Below are 14999 nucleotides of genomic sequence, written 5' to 3'. Positions count from 1 at the left end.
AGATGATAAAGACGTGTTAGACTTGTTTTTCTTCTTTTAATACCAAATAAACAACATGATCTTAATTCAGGTCTTGTTTTCCGTCTGAATGCCACATCTGTTTCACAAAAGGATGTCCCTTGGTGACAGAAACTATTGCAAATGATGGGCGGGGCTATGTGATGATGTCAACAAAGGGAAGAGGTGCCGGCAGTAGGTGTGGACAGTTTACACTGATCTCACAGAGTGCTCTCACTCTAACAGCTACCAAGATTTTGTGATTTACAAAGCCTTTCGAAGCCTTTGGGAATTAGCAGCAGAGAACAAGGTATGTACAGTCTTTTAAAATCTCTTATAAGTGTGAAAAGAAAGGCTCATTTTCACATTCAGTATCTGTAGAAGGACTGCTCAGTAAGAGCTTACAACATAATGCTCTTCATGAGTAGAAAACTATGTAGAGATGATATTTGTAGTTAAGGTTCTTTTTTAAAGTGTAATTCATCTATCTCAGTCTCTCTGGTGCTCACTACTTCTGTGTTAAGTGGAAAGGGAAGGGAAAGAAAACAATCAAGCCAAACGGCGAGTCAAGAAAAACTTGTCTAACTGAACCTGAGGATCCTCCACACACCTTTATATAGTGAGGACTGTACGCTGACATTTAAGATAAGAAGTCACAGTCAACTTCAAAAGCATTTGGCCTTATGCAAGAAACACACAACTACATTGCACAACAAAAAGTAAGAGAAAGTTTAAAAAATAAATCTAAAATGTTCTTGCATGAGACCTTTTAATTCACAAACGAGAGTCCTAATTTGCCACCTGTAGAGTGACTTTGCTACACGACTCTGTCTTATTTTTAAATAGGTCAGTAGCAACACTATATTGAAAGAACATTGCTCAGCTTTTTATACTTTATCAGTAACACTTTTGTAGAGTGTGACCAATAATGAGAAACAAATTGGTTAAGGGCTTTTAAAAAAACATTCACAGCCAAGCTATTCATTCACCACACCAGCTCTGTATGATTTGTATTTCAGTTTTGCAAAACAAATGAGCGTTTCTCGTCTGGATCAAAGGCCTTGTTCCACGGAACCTACCCTGATAATATACTAAAGTAACTGCTCTTTTTGAAACCTAGTAACTTTTTTAAAAACCAACTATCACTTTATTGCTTGTAAAGTAATAAAGTTAAGTGTTAAGTGCTGAAAGCACCATAAAATAATGTTGCATGTTGTACTTTAACCTCAAGGTTCTTCATCGGAATAAGAGCATTTAGGTAAACAGTATTCATTCTGTTACCATCAAATGTATCTCATTTATTACTAAGTTGTTTGTCTTGTGTTTTCAGGCCTAAAATGGCAAACTTTGGAGGACATGCCATTCCTGGCTCTTTTTTCCTGCTCCTTGGCTTTTGGCTAACAGTGAAAAACATCCTGCAACACTACTGGAGGACAAGTCAGCCTAAAGGAAGGCAGATAACGCCGCCTTTCTCTCGAAGGATGAACTACATTGAGGGAGGACTTCTAATATTTGGTGCATTCGTTGGTCAGTTTTTCCTCTCAATCCTCTTCACACTCCAAACTATCTAAACCTTTTCTTCACTCATCTCATTTGCATGTTTGTCGTCCTGTCCCAGGTATTATGGTCGAACAGTTTGTGGTGGACGGCCCACACGCCCACCTCTACGACACAGAGCACAATTCATGGGTCAAGCTGATGAACTGGCAGCACGGCACGATGTATCTGTTCTTTGGGATCTCTGGTATTGCACTGGTTGCCAGTACTGCGTCCAAACTGGTGCCGGCTGGTGTGGACCGCCTTGCTCTCTCCGTGGCTCTTTTTGTTGAAGGCAAGTCAAGTTTAAGTTCATTATTTTTTCTTCACATCACAAATGTGTTCCCCTGGTGTGTATTCTAGCTTTGTTTTGCATTCGACAATCATCCAGGGTTTCTGTTCTACTACCACGTGCACATGCGGCCCCCTCTGGACGCTCACATCCACTCCCTGCTACTCGTTGCTGTGTTTGCTGGATCGGCCAGCACCATGTTGGAGGTGTTCATAAGAGACAACATTATTTTGGAGCTCTTAAGGGGATGCCTGTTCATCCTGCAGGGCTCATGGTTCTACCAGGTGATTAGCATGATGAGGAGCTGAGAATGCTGTAATGTGTGGAACATTGTGAATATGCATTTAAACATTTCTTGAGCTTTCGGAGCATCTAACAATTGGTACCAATGCACTTTATACACTATACTTGATACCAAAATAAGGAATACTTAAGGATAATAAGGACCAAAGCTTTGTTTTTGACAGTTTGAGTCCAACTACTACATCGGTGTAAACTTTAGTCTTTACCCTTGACAGTTAATAGACTTAATTCATTTCTGTATGATTTCCAGTGCCAAATTAGTTTCTTCTTGGCCTATCATCATAGAGACTTGAACATTGCTTAAGAAGTGTCACCAATCACTGGACACAGACCTGTTTCCTTTACAAAACAGCAATAAATTCATGAGAATGTAGTCTGCTCCTTCGTCACACTATTTATCATTTCAGATTGGATTTGTTCTTTACCCACTGAGTGGACCGGAATGGGACCTGACACTGCATGACAACATCATGTTCATCACTATGTGCTTCTGCTGGCATTTAGCTGTGGCCCTGCTTTTGGTCGCCTGCATCTCCTCCGTGGTTTGGTTGTAAGTATCCCACCTTTTACCTACAGACAACTTTTATGGCTCAATTCAGTAGTAATTGAATGTGCCATCGCTAAGGTTTAAACAGAACAGACACAGAATAGGCATGAGGAATCAAGTAAATTAAGTTAATTAATGTGGTATACTTCATCCACTTTCATAATACCTACATGACAGAGTAGTGAATGTAAAACTCTTTACTCTGTATGTTGTGGTCTCATAACTTAATGTGCAGAGAAACTGTTGGTGATCCCAAAATATTTTGGTTCAGAAGGGGTTGATCTCACAAGCTCACTTTATCTGTCAGATTAACATGGTGGCTGGGATTAATTTCAAAGGCGAGTAAACAACAGCATGCCAACCATTGTTTGAATGCAGCAGTAATACAAGCTTGTGTAACGCAGGGACAATCAGCCTTAACAAAGGATAGACCGGGCTCTACTCGCTGCCTTTATAAAACGTCCTCTGCATCACAAGCCAGGTGCAAAAGCACAATGAATTCACATTAAGGAAAAGCTCTTGGACTGTTGCTGGGGATTTAATAAAAAAGAAAATATTTTTGGAGGAAATATGCTATATTAACCTATTTCCTGGTGCAACAAAAGTCCTTTGACAGTTGTATTTATTTAAAAAAGTAAAAAACTAAAATTAACAAACGGACAAATCGCTAAATAAATCTATAGTGTCTACTTAAAACATTTAGGAACCTCTGCTGTAGGCATTCTGGGTGCTTTCCTGTATTCTTGTACGGTTTATCAACATATTCAAGATTAAGAAATTGGATCAAATAATGATTTCTAGTTAAAGCTTTCTTTGAACAGATAATAGCAGGACTTTAGAGTTTCATTCTGATCTCTAAACCTGAATTTTTAAAAAGGTACCCTGAAGTTTTTATAGTCAACAAGGCTTTGTTTACATTCAACGTCTCACCACAATGACCAGTATCCTTAAGGCCTGCTTAACACGTCCAATGACTGTTTTAAATGTTTACTAGGCCTTATGGATATTTGCCAAGTCCTTGTTTTGAAATCTGTATTCTTCCCATAACTCTTTGTCACTGGTACAGTGGGGCAAAAAAGTATTTAGTCAGCCACCAATTGTGCAAGTTCTCCCACTTAAAAAGATGAGAGGCCTGTAATTTTCATCATAGGTACACTTCAACTATGAGAGACAAAATGAGAAAAAGAATTCCTGAAAATCACATTGTCTGATTTTTAAAGAATATATTTGCAAATTATGGTGGAAAATAAGTATTTGGTCAATAACAAAAGTTCATCTCAATACTTTGTTATATACCCTTTGTTGGCAATGACAGAGGTCAAACGTTTTCTGTAAGTCTTCACAAGCTTTTCACACACTGTTGCTGGTATTTTGGCCCATTCCTCCATGCAGATCTCCTCTAGAGCAGTGATGTTTTGGGGCTGTCGCTGGGCAACACAGACTTTCAACTCCCTCCACAGATTTTCTATGGGGTTGAGATCTTGAAACTGGCTAGGCCACTCCAGGACCTTGAAATGCTTCTTACGAAGCCACTCCTTCGTTGCCCGGGCGGTGTGTTTGGGATCAGTGTCATGCTGAAAGACCCAGCCACGTTTCATCTTCAATGCCCTTGCTGATGGAAGGAGGTTTTCACTCAAAATCTCACGATACATGGCCCCATTCATTCTTTCCTTTACACGGATCAGTCGTCCTGGTCCCCTTGCAGAAAAACAGCCCCAAAGCATGATGTTTCCACCCCCATGCTTCACAGTAGGTATGGTGTTCTTTGGATGCAACTCTGCATTCTTTCTCCTCCAAACACGACGAGTTGAGTTTTTACCAAAAAGTTCTATTTTGGTTTCATCTGACCATATGACATTCTCCCAATCCTCTTCTGGATCATCCAAATGCTCTCTAGCAAACTTCAGACGGGCCTGGACATGTACTGGCTTAAGCAGGGGGACACGACATTTTTGTTCACCGTTCTTGTGATCATTTTGGCCCCACGGGGTGAGATCTTGCGTGGAGCCCCAGATCGAGGGAGATTATCAGTGGTCTTGTATGTCTTCCATTTTCTAATAATTGCTCCCACAGTTGATTTCTTCACACCAAGCTGCTTACCTATTGCAGATTCAGTCTTCCCAGCCTGGTGCAGGTCTACAATTTTATTTCTGGTGTCCTTTGACAGCTCTTTGGTCTTGGCCATAGTGGAGTTTGGAGTGTGACTGTTTGAGGTTGTGGACAGGTGTCTTTTATACTGATAACAAGTTCAAACAGGTGCCATTAATACAGGTAACGAGTGGAGGACAGAGGAGCCTCTTAAAGAAGAAGTTACAGGTCTGTGAGAGCCAGAAATCTTGCTTGTTTGTAGGTGACCAAATACTTATTTTACCGAGGAATTTACCAATTAATTCATTAAAAATCCTACAATGTGATTTCCTGGATTCTTTCTCTCATCTTTTTAAGTGGGAGAACTTGCACAATTGGTGGCTGACTAAATACTTTTTTGCCCCACTGTATGTTACTATTTATTTTACAGCCCTCAGCAGAAATGTGTTTCACGTTACTCTCATACTGTCCGTGATTGTGCTTCCTTCTGCACACACTGATACAACATGAGATGCACACAAAAGATTGTTAAAAACAGCTCTGCGGCATCATTACTAGTCAAAACTCAGGACTTAGTTTACGTTTTCTTGGAGTACATTTTGGAAATATATATGTCCTTGCAAGACACTGCTTGTAGGAACACTTGAAATGAACATATCAACAACATCAGTTAACTCTGCTATAGATGTGTCATCTTTTTGTTGGTCGTGCTCTTGCTGAAGCCTTTTTTTCCTGTTCCAACAGCACGCTGAAGCGATTCTCGGGAAGGGGACAGGACATAGAGATTGGAATGCGAAAAACAACCTCCAATTCAAGCTCCCAGAAGGCTTTGCTTGAAGAGTCGGAAGAAGAGTGAATGCTTATTGTTCTTTGAGGACCAAGTCTACTGTTTGTACAAAGTATTTTAGATTTGTTTGGTAAGAAAACACAAACAAAAACAATGAAACACAATCTATTTAAATATCATCTGTAATTATGGTCTGTTTAAGTATTATAACAACACAATAAAAACTGAAATGCATGGCTCGAGTGTATGATCTGCTATCAAATAAAATACAACACTGAATAAGAGAACAAATAATGTATTAAAACAGAAATCAGCAAGTCACAACATTCAAATAAATCAGTCCCACTTGCTTCACATTTGCTAATTTTGCATTACATCAAACATTCGAAGTAGTGACAGAGAGAATATCTTATTGACAGTAAGCGGAGACTATTTAGGTAAAATACCAACAGGGAAACTGGGCTTTTAAAAGTTTGTTAACCACTGAAAGAAAACAGAATTTCTATGGAAACAGCCTGGTGAGCTGTAGATTGTTTTATATTTCGTCTATAACAATATGGAGAATATAGTTAAAGAGATTAATGACAATTTTTAAACATATTGGTGATAGTGGTATCTTTGCAGAGATCAACACCCTCTTACATTTTTCTAGCTTTTTGGGGGTATCATCCAAATGGAAAATAAATAATGGCATGTTACACGCTGTAATAACAAAAGTTACCAATACACATGTGAGAGTAGGAACAAGTCAAATGATCGGGAAAAGCTTAAGAACGTAAAGTACCAAATACATACTGTACAGTGGACCTCGGTTCATTGCCGACTCATTAGATCTGATCACTGTTTAGGTGCAGGCGGGGGATCGGGGGCACGTTTGGGCGAAGGTGCTGTTGTGACTACGACTGTGGAAACAGATTTCGGGGAGCCTGTTGCAATGTGCTGCTGGAGCTGCTGCGCCTGGACCGTCTGGATGCGAACCTAATGAGGAAGAAAGAACAGACAGTTACGCCTTAAGATTCTCTGTGCGTCTCTAAGTCGACCATGAAGCAGCGTACATGTGTTTTGATCAAACAGGTGTTCTCAATACATTATTCCCTCTTCATGACAATACTTTCTTTTTTGCTACATCAAAACAAGTGGAATGTCAGCAGCTAACCTGTGTGGCCTGTCCTTGCTGCTGAAGCTGCTGGAACTGCTGTGCTGTGACAAAGCTGACCGGTTTGTTCCCTGCGATCAGCTTCGTGCCAGCAGGCATCGTGGTCAGGATGATGTTCCTGCCCAGACTGCTGATACTGCTCAGAAAAGAGAGGAAATGGACAAATACATGTCAATCTACCAGCCCAAGTTAGCGCTTTAGATAAGGACCCTGTAAAAAAAAAAAAATGGAATACATCTTTAAATAAAAATATTCAAGAGGCTCCAAAATAAATACTTCTCTACGCCTCAGTACAAACAAAATATACAAGGTAAGTGCCGTCATCGGAAGAGGGGGGCCAAACACAGGTTAAACTACAACAAAATGTATCTCAGAGCACATTAAAATATAATATAGAGTTGAAATAACTAGATAATACCATCTTTACAAAAAAAATGCATTTTGAATTCTTTACAATCAAATTATTAGTCATTCTGTCTGGAAAAGTTCTTAACATGAATTTTTTTCTCCCAATAAATAAATAAATCATAAACAGTGTGGATGACTTACTTTGTGTTGAGACTTCCTTTCACCATTGGTGTCGTCACAACACTTTTGCTCTTCAGCGGTTGGTTCAGAACGGAGAGGGGCACAGTTATCCTGGTAGGTAACTTCCCCTGCAGTGTCAGAAAGAGAGGATTGTTCCTGAGTCATGTGACTTTCAAAACTGATTAACTACATTTAGTGAATTCCTCATTAATGATTCAGACTCTGGATGAAACTATGCAAATCACAGAGGCATTATCTTGAGGAAGCATCCCTGTTCAAACATTAAGCTGTCATTCAGAGACCTAAATTCAGATTGTGTCCATAAGCCTGGTGTGAACCGTAAACTGCATATGACAGCTTGTAGTTCACACATGGAGTCGAACTGCAACTCAAATTACCACTTAGAATACTACACTTAAATCATATGATGTAATGGTCAATCATTGTAATACAAAAAATATTAATTGTACAATGTTGTTGAAATTGTCAGTAATACAAGAGTTGTGTGTTTAATATTATAACATACACTTGGTATTGAAGGAGCTCATTACACATAATGTTCCCACATGAACAAACAAAGGGAAACAGTGGCACCTAGAGGCCATTCTACGTATTACATGGATATCCTAAAAATGGTTGGCTGACTAAAACTGGCATCCTTAAAGCTACACACCCTGTTCAAGTGGGTACAAAAAATAATAAAATAAAATATTTCGATTTCTGGTGTGCATTAGCTGTTATTAAATTAAACGATATATAGCTCATCCAATAAGAATGATAGCCAAAACTACACCAAAAAAATACTCACGCAATTTCTCTAAAATATGAACAGTAACAGAATACTTCTCTTACCGTTTGAGTCGTGACCACTGTAGCAGGAACCTGTCGCACAGTGGCTGTAGCTGTCCCTAGAGTCAGAGGTGAACACGAGACTCCAGGAGCCACCGTGATCCCCTTGGCTCCAGCCACAACACTGGCAGCCATGGTCACTATATTAGCACATGTAGAGGCCGTGAGCGTTTTACTGCCGGTGGTGGTCGTCACTGTGATGGTCTGACCTTGTTTCTGTGGAATGACACCGAGGCCCGGCATTATCCTAATGGTGGCTCCACTCTTGTCGGCGGAGGATACGGTGGTGAAGGTCCTTGATTTTTGGTCAGCCATGGTCACCGCCAATGTGGGCATCAGTCGTATGGCCGTGTCTCCTGCGGCCTTCAACAAGCTGGAAGCAACGGAGCCCGCTTTAGAGGTCAGCACTTCCCCTGTGCAGGATGTAGAGCCGGACGCAGAGGATGGCGACGAGTGGGGTGGTGTCACATGGAGAGTGGCGGATATGCTCTTGCTGCCGGTGCCGGCGGTACCCAGAAAGTCAGGCGAGAGTTTGACGGTTGCAACTGGGGATTTGGCGAGAGTTGCCATCATGTCCGGGGTGATCCGCAGCACCGTCTGTCCTTTGGCGTCTGTGGTGATGGAGGACGGTGGAAGACGAAGGACGTCTTTACCCTGGATGCGCAGGTTTGTAGCCGTTATTGGAATTCCTCCTCCACCGGCAGTCTTCATTCCCAGCTGGCCTGTGATGGACACCTTTAAAGAATACAAAAAAAGATACATCTCGTGGTTATTAAAGTGGCAAATTACATTACATATTTAAGGATATGGATTTTTTTTCATGTTTCAGTTAGCAAAATAACCTGCAGATTATTTTTGTTGAAACCAGTAAAGGCAAAAGTTCTCCCTTTAGGACAAATACTGGACTAAAGTGAACTGATAGACGATTTCTTTTCATTTGTAAGTATTCAGCTTTATGCTCCCATTGTCCATGAAAATGTGGCATTCAGTGTATATCTGACTGTAAATAGCTTCTTGTAGCTTGAGAGCTCAACACCCTCTACACATTTTAAATCAGAGCAATAACCAGCTTCCTGCCCGTTGGAGACATTCTTGCAGTTAAAGACTGTTCGTGAATAGCTTTACTTGCCAAATATCCCAGCTGACACAAATTGGTTCACCTGTTTGATACTTGTGCCGGCGACGCCTTGCAGAATGGCAGGGGAAGCAGGGTTGTTCACCAGGCTACCAGGTGATCTGGCTTGAGGTTTGGCCACAGCTACAGTGGACACAGACCGGGTGGTTGACACATGGACTGGACTACTGGCAGACTGACTCCTCAGAGGCACAGAAACCACTGTCTAATGAAACACACAATAAAACAAACAAATTAATCATAAATTTGCAACAATATAAAACAAAAAACACAGCTCTTTATTTGATTACCTGTGTAATGCCCTTGTTTGCCATCGACACAGGCATCCTGATCTGGTGAGGGGTCTGATGAACCAGCGTGGCCTGCTGACTTCCTGCTGAAGAAACCAGACCAGGCTGAGCAGAAACAACCCGGACCTGAGGGAGGGAGCCTGCCGCCAGGTGACTCACTATGCGAGCCGTGTGTTGGGATGTGACTGGCTGTGAAACTGGTGGACAAGCCTGACTGGTGGGTAAGATGGTTCCCAGCTGGGGCAACGAGGGAGGAGACACAAGAAGAACGCTGGAGGAGCGAGAGAAGGGGCAAAAGGAGGAGAGGATTCTATTTTAAAAACACACACATGAAAATGGGTGTATGTATTTGACAATATTAATAAGTTTAAAAAAAAAAATTGCCACACTGACCCTGTGCTGGTTTTGATTGAATCAGGGACTCCGGTCTTTATTGGTGTGGGGGCTGTGCAGGGTAAGGGTGACTTAGGGGTTCCGGGTGTGTTTGGGGTGGGTGTTGTTGGGGTTGGGGACATGGGATTGGAGACTACATCCTGTCCTCCGTCCAGACATCCCGGGGTTTTACCGCCTCCGTCTTTACTTCCGGACTTCTAAAACATAAACAGGAGATTCATAGCAAACATGTTGCTCTCAGACACTGAAAACAAGTTGAAACTTCAAAAAGAGGAAAAACAATAACTTCTAGCACAACTTCCAAAGTGTTTTCCATACAGTAAATAATAGTGTGAGGTGTAACGCTGGGAGCAGTTGCCGTTTTTGGAGGCAGTGGACTCACAGGCTTAGATGCAGGTTTAGGTTTTTGCTGCAGGGCTTTTCTTGCTTTTGCAGCAGCAGCTTGAGCCTGGTGGATCCTCTCTGGATGAAAGAAAAAAAAAAAAAAAAGGAAAAAAAAATAGAATTTTTCCATATCACTGTGATTTTGAAGACTGGGAGCATACACTATGAGGGTTAAAGATAATTACAAACATTTTATTTTCAGACAATAGTGTGATCATCAAACTAGACAAATGGCTCCTTATTGGCTGCCTCCACTCAAACAAGTCCATGATTAAAGGTCTTTGCACTTACTGAACAAACTACAAAGATGGACAGCTAAACCCAAACATAAAGCACATCATTTCTCACCAAACTCCTCTTGACTGCGACTGCGGTGCAGGTAGATCCAGAGCTTGCGGCCGATGTCGTACTTCACACAGGGGTCTTTCTCATAGTGAAGTCTATCCAAGGCTCCACTGACAACGGTGTTCACCTAAATGGCAAAGAAGGCAATAACTTGAAGGCTGCAGGCCAAAGTAAGGTACACACAAGTCACTCTGCAAGAGATAGCTGAATGACTCAGAGAAAAAAATTGCATATTATATATATATCTTACCTGTGCACTGGTGACATCTGGAGCAAGGAACTGAGAGTCTTTCAACAGCTCACAGATCTCTGCCCTTGTTCCCTCTCCATTTGGTAACCTGGCTGCTGCGTCCCGCACTGCGGAGGTGAGAGGGCAGAAGTCAGAATCGTACGATAAAGTGCGGTTTTCCAACAGCCTGACAATGGAGAGTGTAAACAGAAGGCCTAACCCAGAGAGAGAATGGTCACATATGGCGGTCGGTCTGAGCGGAGCAATGTGTGCTCCCTGGCTTTGTTGAGAGACATCTCCTTATCAAACACCCCTTTGACAGGCCCCACCACAGATTCAAAGCCGTGCATCCTAAAGGTGAAGGCTTTATGCGGCTGGTTGTATCGCTGCTGCTCCTAAAAAGACAAATGAAACGTGTGTTGGATGGGAGAGTTAATGTCCAGGCAAATAAAGGCAAAATGTTGTAAAGAAGATAAAAAAATTCCATCAGCACAAACAAACCTGGATTTGAAACACTTGTCTCTCATCTCCAGTGCTGGGCCGCACCACATAATCAGTCGAGCTGCTTGGTTAGAGATATTACACTGTTAACTTCAACAACCATCGTATCGAACTAAAACTGCTTTATTATGTTAAAGTTGGGCTACAAATAAAAATTACTATTTGCTATCTAAAATACACCAAATTCAATTAATAAAAAAAAAAGTCTACCAGCAACATAAATAAAAACAATAATCAATTAATTTCTGGTAGAAAAAGAAATGCCATGAATCTTACACTCTTGGTATCGGAGAAGTCATCTCTAGCATGTCCTCATTTTCTGTCTGTGGAAGCAAAAAAAAAACCTGTTTACATTCTGTCACAAGTAAAACAGTGGCAAACATAGTAAACATAAACATGGTGGCATAGCATGTGAAATGTATTTGTGATATAACAATTGTACTACCTTGATAACCAAGTCTTTGGAGTCCAGCCACAACTGACAGAGCGCACTGATATCCTTCTCTGTATCCTGAGTGGGGCCTAAAATAAATGTTTGAATTTTATCCTCAAGAATAAAAATCAGCCTGAAAACCAAGCGCTGCATCAATCAGTGATTTCAATCCCTCTTACCGATCCAGCTCCACTGCTGAGATTCATCAGCAAATTCCACAAATGGAGAAAATCCGCTAGGTAGTGCCATCATGCCATCTGATTAACAAACATAACATATATGAGTAACATAGGGTGGAAAATAATGTGTGTGTGTGTGTGTGTGTGTGTGTGTGTGTGTGTGTGTGTGTTGTGACCACTGCTGCATACCTTTAGTCTCTCCTGCAAGAAACTGCAGAGCTTGAAGAACCAAGTCGGACCAACATGGGACGGATGAAAACCACACATTGAGGGAGCTGGCTGGAGAGGACTGCCATATTTGAACTTTATCCTCCAACTGTGAGATCACAACGTAGGCGTCACAATACGCAGTCAGAACTGTGACCGTTGTTATAACATGTATGTGAGAGTCTGCGATGAGTGCATACCAATGAAGTGCTGGTAAAGTTTTCGGCCTTTAAGATGCTCTCCAACAAGCTGAAGAAACTGATAGCTATTTCCTCAACTGGAGCCGGGCTGCTCTGACACTCCTCCACAATCCTTCAAAAATAATGAGTAGTTTTTAATAACAGGACACATGTCACACACAATTGTGTAAATATTAGCGTAGCCGTAAACTCACTCTTCCTTGATGTTGGCCAGTGGAGTAGACGGGTTGTCTGGCAGGGAGTTGATGATGCTGGCCGTTGGAGCTGATGGGGTGTCTGAGGGTGCAAGAATTTCACAGGGCTCCTCAGATTCCACTTTTATTGTCCTCATTTTCTTCTTCCTCCTCTCATCTTTGATCTTCTTCTTAGGCAGAGACAGATCAAAAAATGCTGCGATAGAAAAGGAAAGAAACATGTCAACTCTTTGTCATAAAAATCAACAAAACCAAGAATTTTGCTTCAGATTTATCAACACCTGTTTAATTATTTGACTCACCCACAGCCCCCTTCCGACCGATATTCGCTCTTGAGAGTATGTCTCCAAGGTGGATGTCAGAGGTCATCAAGTCTGGATGATTCTGAATAAATCACTCATTAATTATATACTGTGAAAATCAAGACTAAACCATATCTGTGGGGTTTTTTTCTACTGACAACACTTACTGGCTGTCGCTTCCTCTTCTCCCGATGGTTATGCAGCATGGCTTTTAAGTCCTGCTCCCCTAGTTCTATTCCTTCTGTGAAGAAATTAAATGACATTAAACATCATATTCAGCATGCTTAAACATTTGAGTAACATCTTGATATTACAGAAATCACTGACCAGTAGTCTTCATGTCTTGGGTGGAGAGGCTTGGAAGAACTCTGAGCGAGACAGTGGGTGTCGGAGAGGAAGGTGATTGGGGTGCTGGAGCCCATAATGATATGTCTAGAAGCATTATAAAAAAAAGACTCTTAATAGTGTTCACAAGCTTTACATGCTTTTGAAATAAAAGGTATCGTTATCGGCATCGATGGTAATGAAAGAAACAGACTGACCGTCATCATCAGATGAAGCATTGCTGTCTCCACACTCAGTTTTGACCTCCTTTAATATGCGACTCAATCGTCTTCTCACCCTTGGCTCCCGCATTTCAGCCTGAGTCTTGGTCGGTAACTTTCTTTTAGGGGGAAAGTCCAGACCACTGTGAACGGCAAACTCCAGCAGCTCCTACAAAAATAAGACACATTAAGAATAGTGGCAAAACGCCATGTGGATTTAACTTCAAACTTTTACCAAAAAAATACCTTTCTGGAGACAAGGATGTGCTTCAAAAGCTTGTGGTAATACTGCTGAAGGGAGTACAACTGTCTCTTTCTCTGGGACTTGGCACACAATTGTCTGTACTTGACCACCTCAGGATTGAAGTAACCATCTGGGTTGATATGATGAGAGTTATTATGATCAGAAAGTGTTCAACAAAACACACCAGCAGGATTAGTCATGTGTTGGTGGGTAAATAAGTGGATAGCTAGGAAATCACCTCTGAATTGTTTCTGTGCAAGATGAAGGGGATTTCCAAAGTTGAAGTTTCTGTTGTTGAAAAGGTCACTGATGGTGCTGTCCTGCTCCGCAACATTGTTGTCAGGAAACTCTGGCAAAAACTGACGCAGGTGCTGTCTCTGGGAGTCTGACAGTACTTCACTCCAGGTGTTTGCACTCAGCACAGAGAAGAAGATTTCAGGCTAATGAAAAACAAAAGCAGAAATATGAATGTAGAATATGCATTGTGTCTTATACCTGTGAACAGGCAGGAAAGAGAAGCAGGAGCCACATTACTCACGTCCTCAAGTAGGTCCTCTGGAAGGTTTAACCTACAGTTCCCCAGCATGCATTCCTCTGTGATTTGTCCATCATCTTCTTCTTCTTCTTCTTCTTCTTCTTCTTCTTCTTCTTCTTCTTTTGGATCCAGAGAGTCAGTGAGCATGTGGGTGAGGGCATCCATTCTCTCTCCTCTGCACCAAGCTTTAAGCCCTTTCACATAGAAGTGCCACAAACGACATCAACGTTAGCGATCATGCAGCAATGTCAACACATGAGCCGCTTTGCACAGTAACGTGGAGCACCAGCCGGCATTAAGTTATCAAAAGAGCCAGTTATAAGGTTAATAAAGGAGACTTAATATTACTGTTTGATATATTATTGTTTATACTGCTGATTTAAAAACAGCCAATAGCGCTTACCTGACACTGCTTTGTGTTTTAGGAAATGAACGGGGGAACTATTTGACCGACGCACCGTTTTTTCTTCTTCTACTATAATTGGAAAACACACATGGGGCGCTGCTCGTGTTGCTGCCCTCCACAGGACATACATATGTAAGAGTATGCAAGTCATATACTTTGCATTCCAAAACTGTAAAATTGACCTAATAACTTAATTCACAAAATGTTCTCTGTATTTATTATGATAATATTGATAACTTTGGACCGGATAAAAGCCTTTATTTAAATAGAAATGTATGTTCTGCTTGTTTTTTTTAAAATATGTCTCCACCTGTTTTTAACTACTTTTCACCTGTCCTATATACTCTAAATAGAAAGGAGCAGGAAACAGGTGCAGTTCCCAGGGATTGTAACG

The 14999-nt window shown here is 41.3% G+C and overlaps 2 protein-coding genes across 3 annotated transcripts; one reads left to right on the top strand and one right to left on the bottom strand.

The window, feature by feature from the left end:
• Window positions 1–166: 166 nt before the first annotated feature.
• Window positions 167–5783, top strand: tmem45b (transmembrane protein 45B). Its single transcript, XM_054626156.1, has 6 exons — window positions 167–307; window positions 1328–1524; window positions 1616–1828; window positions 1925–2109; window positions 2536–2678; window positions 5508–5783. Exons 2-6 carry the CDS (start codon window positions 1335–1337, stop codon window positions 5617–5619), a joined length of 843 nt encoding a protein of 280 aa, XP_054482131.1. The 5' UTR covers window positions 167–307; window positions 1328–1334; the 3' UTR covers window positions 5620–5783.
• nfrkb (nuclear factor related to kappaB binding protein) lies at window positions 5724–14685 on the bottom strand. Of its 2 annotated transcripts, none has more exons than XM_054626154.1 (26): window positions 14603–14685; window positions 14203–14393; window positions 13903–14104; window positions 13667–13794; window positions 13418–13589; window positions 13203–13307; window positions 13043–13116; window positions 12876–12957; window positions 12574–12769; window positions 12380–12491; window positions 12162–12288; window positions 11973–12050; window positions 11806–11882; window positions 11637–11683; window positions 11361–11421; window positions 11080–11254; window positions 10881–10987; window positions 10634–10757; window positions 10284–10363; window positions 9902–10098; window positions 9509–9779; window positions 9244–9423; window positions 8087–8818; window positions 7256–7362; window positions 6707–6842; window positions 5724–6528 (listed from the first exon to the last, which is right to left on the bottom strand). In XM_054626154.1, the coding sequence occupies exons 2-26, from the start codon at window positions 14362–14364 to the stop codon at window positions 6388–6390; spliced, it is 3873 nt and encodes a 1290-aa protein (XP_054482129.1). In that variant the 5' UTR covers window positions 14365–14393; window positions 14603–14685; the 3' UTR covers window positions 5724–6387. The 2 variants fall into 2 exon arrangements, with proteins under 2 accessions (XP_054482129.1, XP_054482130.1); XM_054626155.1 differs by having other exon boundaries at window positions 13043–13113.
• Window positions 14686–14999: the final 314 nt, after the last annotated feature.

Source organism: Anoplopoma fimbria, chromosome 24 (assembly GCF_027596085.1).
Source record: "Anoplopoma fimbria isolate UVic2021 breed Golden Eagle Sablefish chromosome 24, Afim_UVic_2022, whole genome shotgun sequence".
NCBI lineage: Eukaryota > Metazoa > Chordata > Actinopteri > Perciformes > Anoplopomatidae > Anoplopoma > Anoplopoma fimbria.
This window is presented reverse-complemented; position numbering and strand designations above follow the sequence as displayed.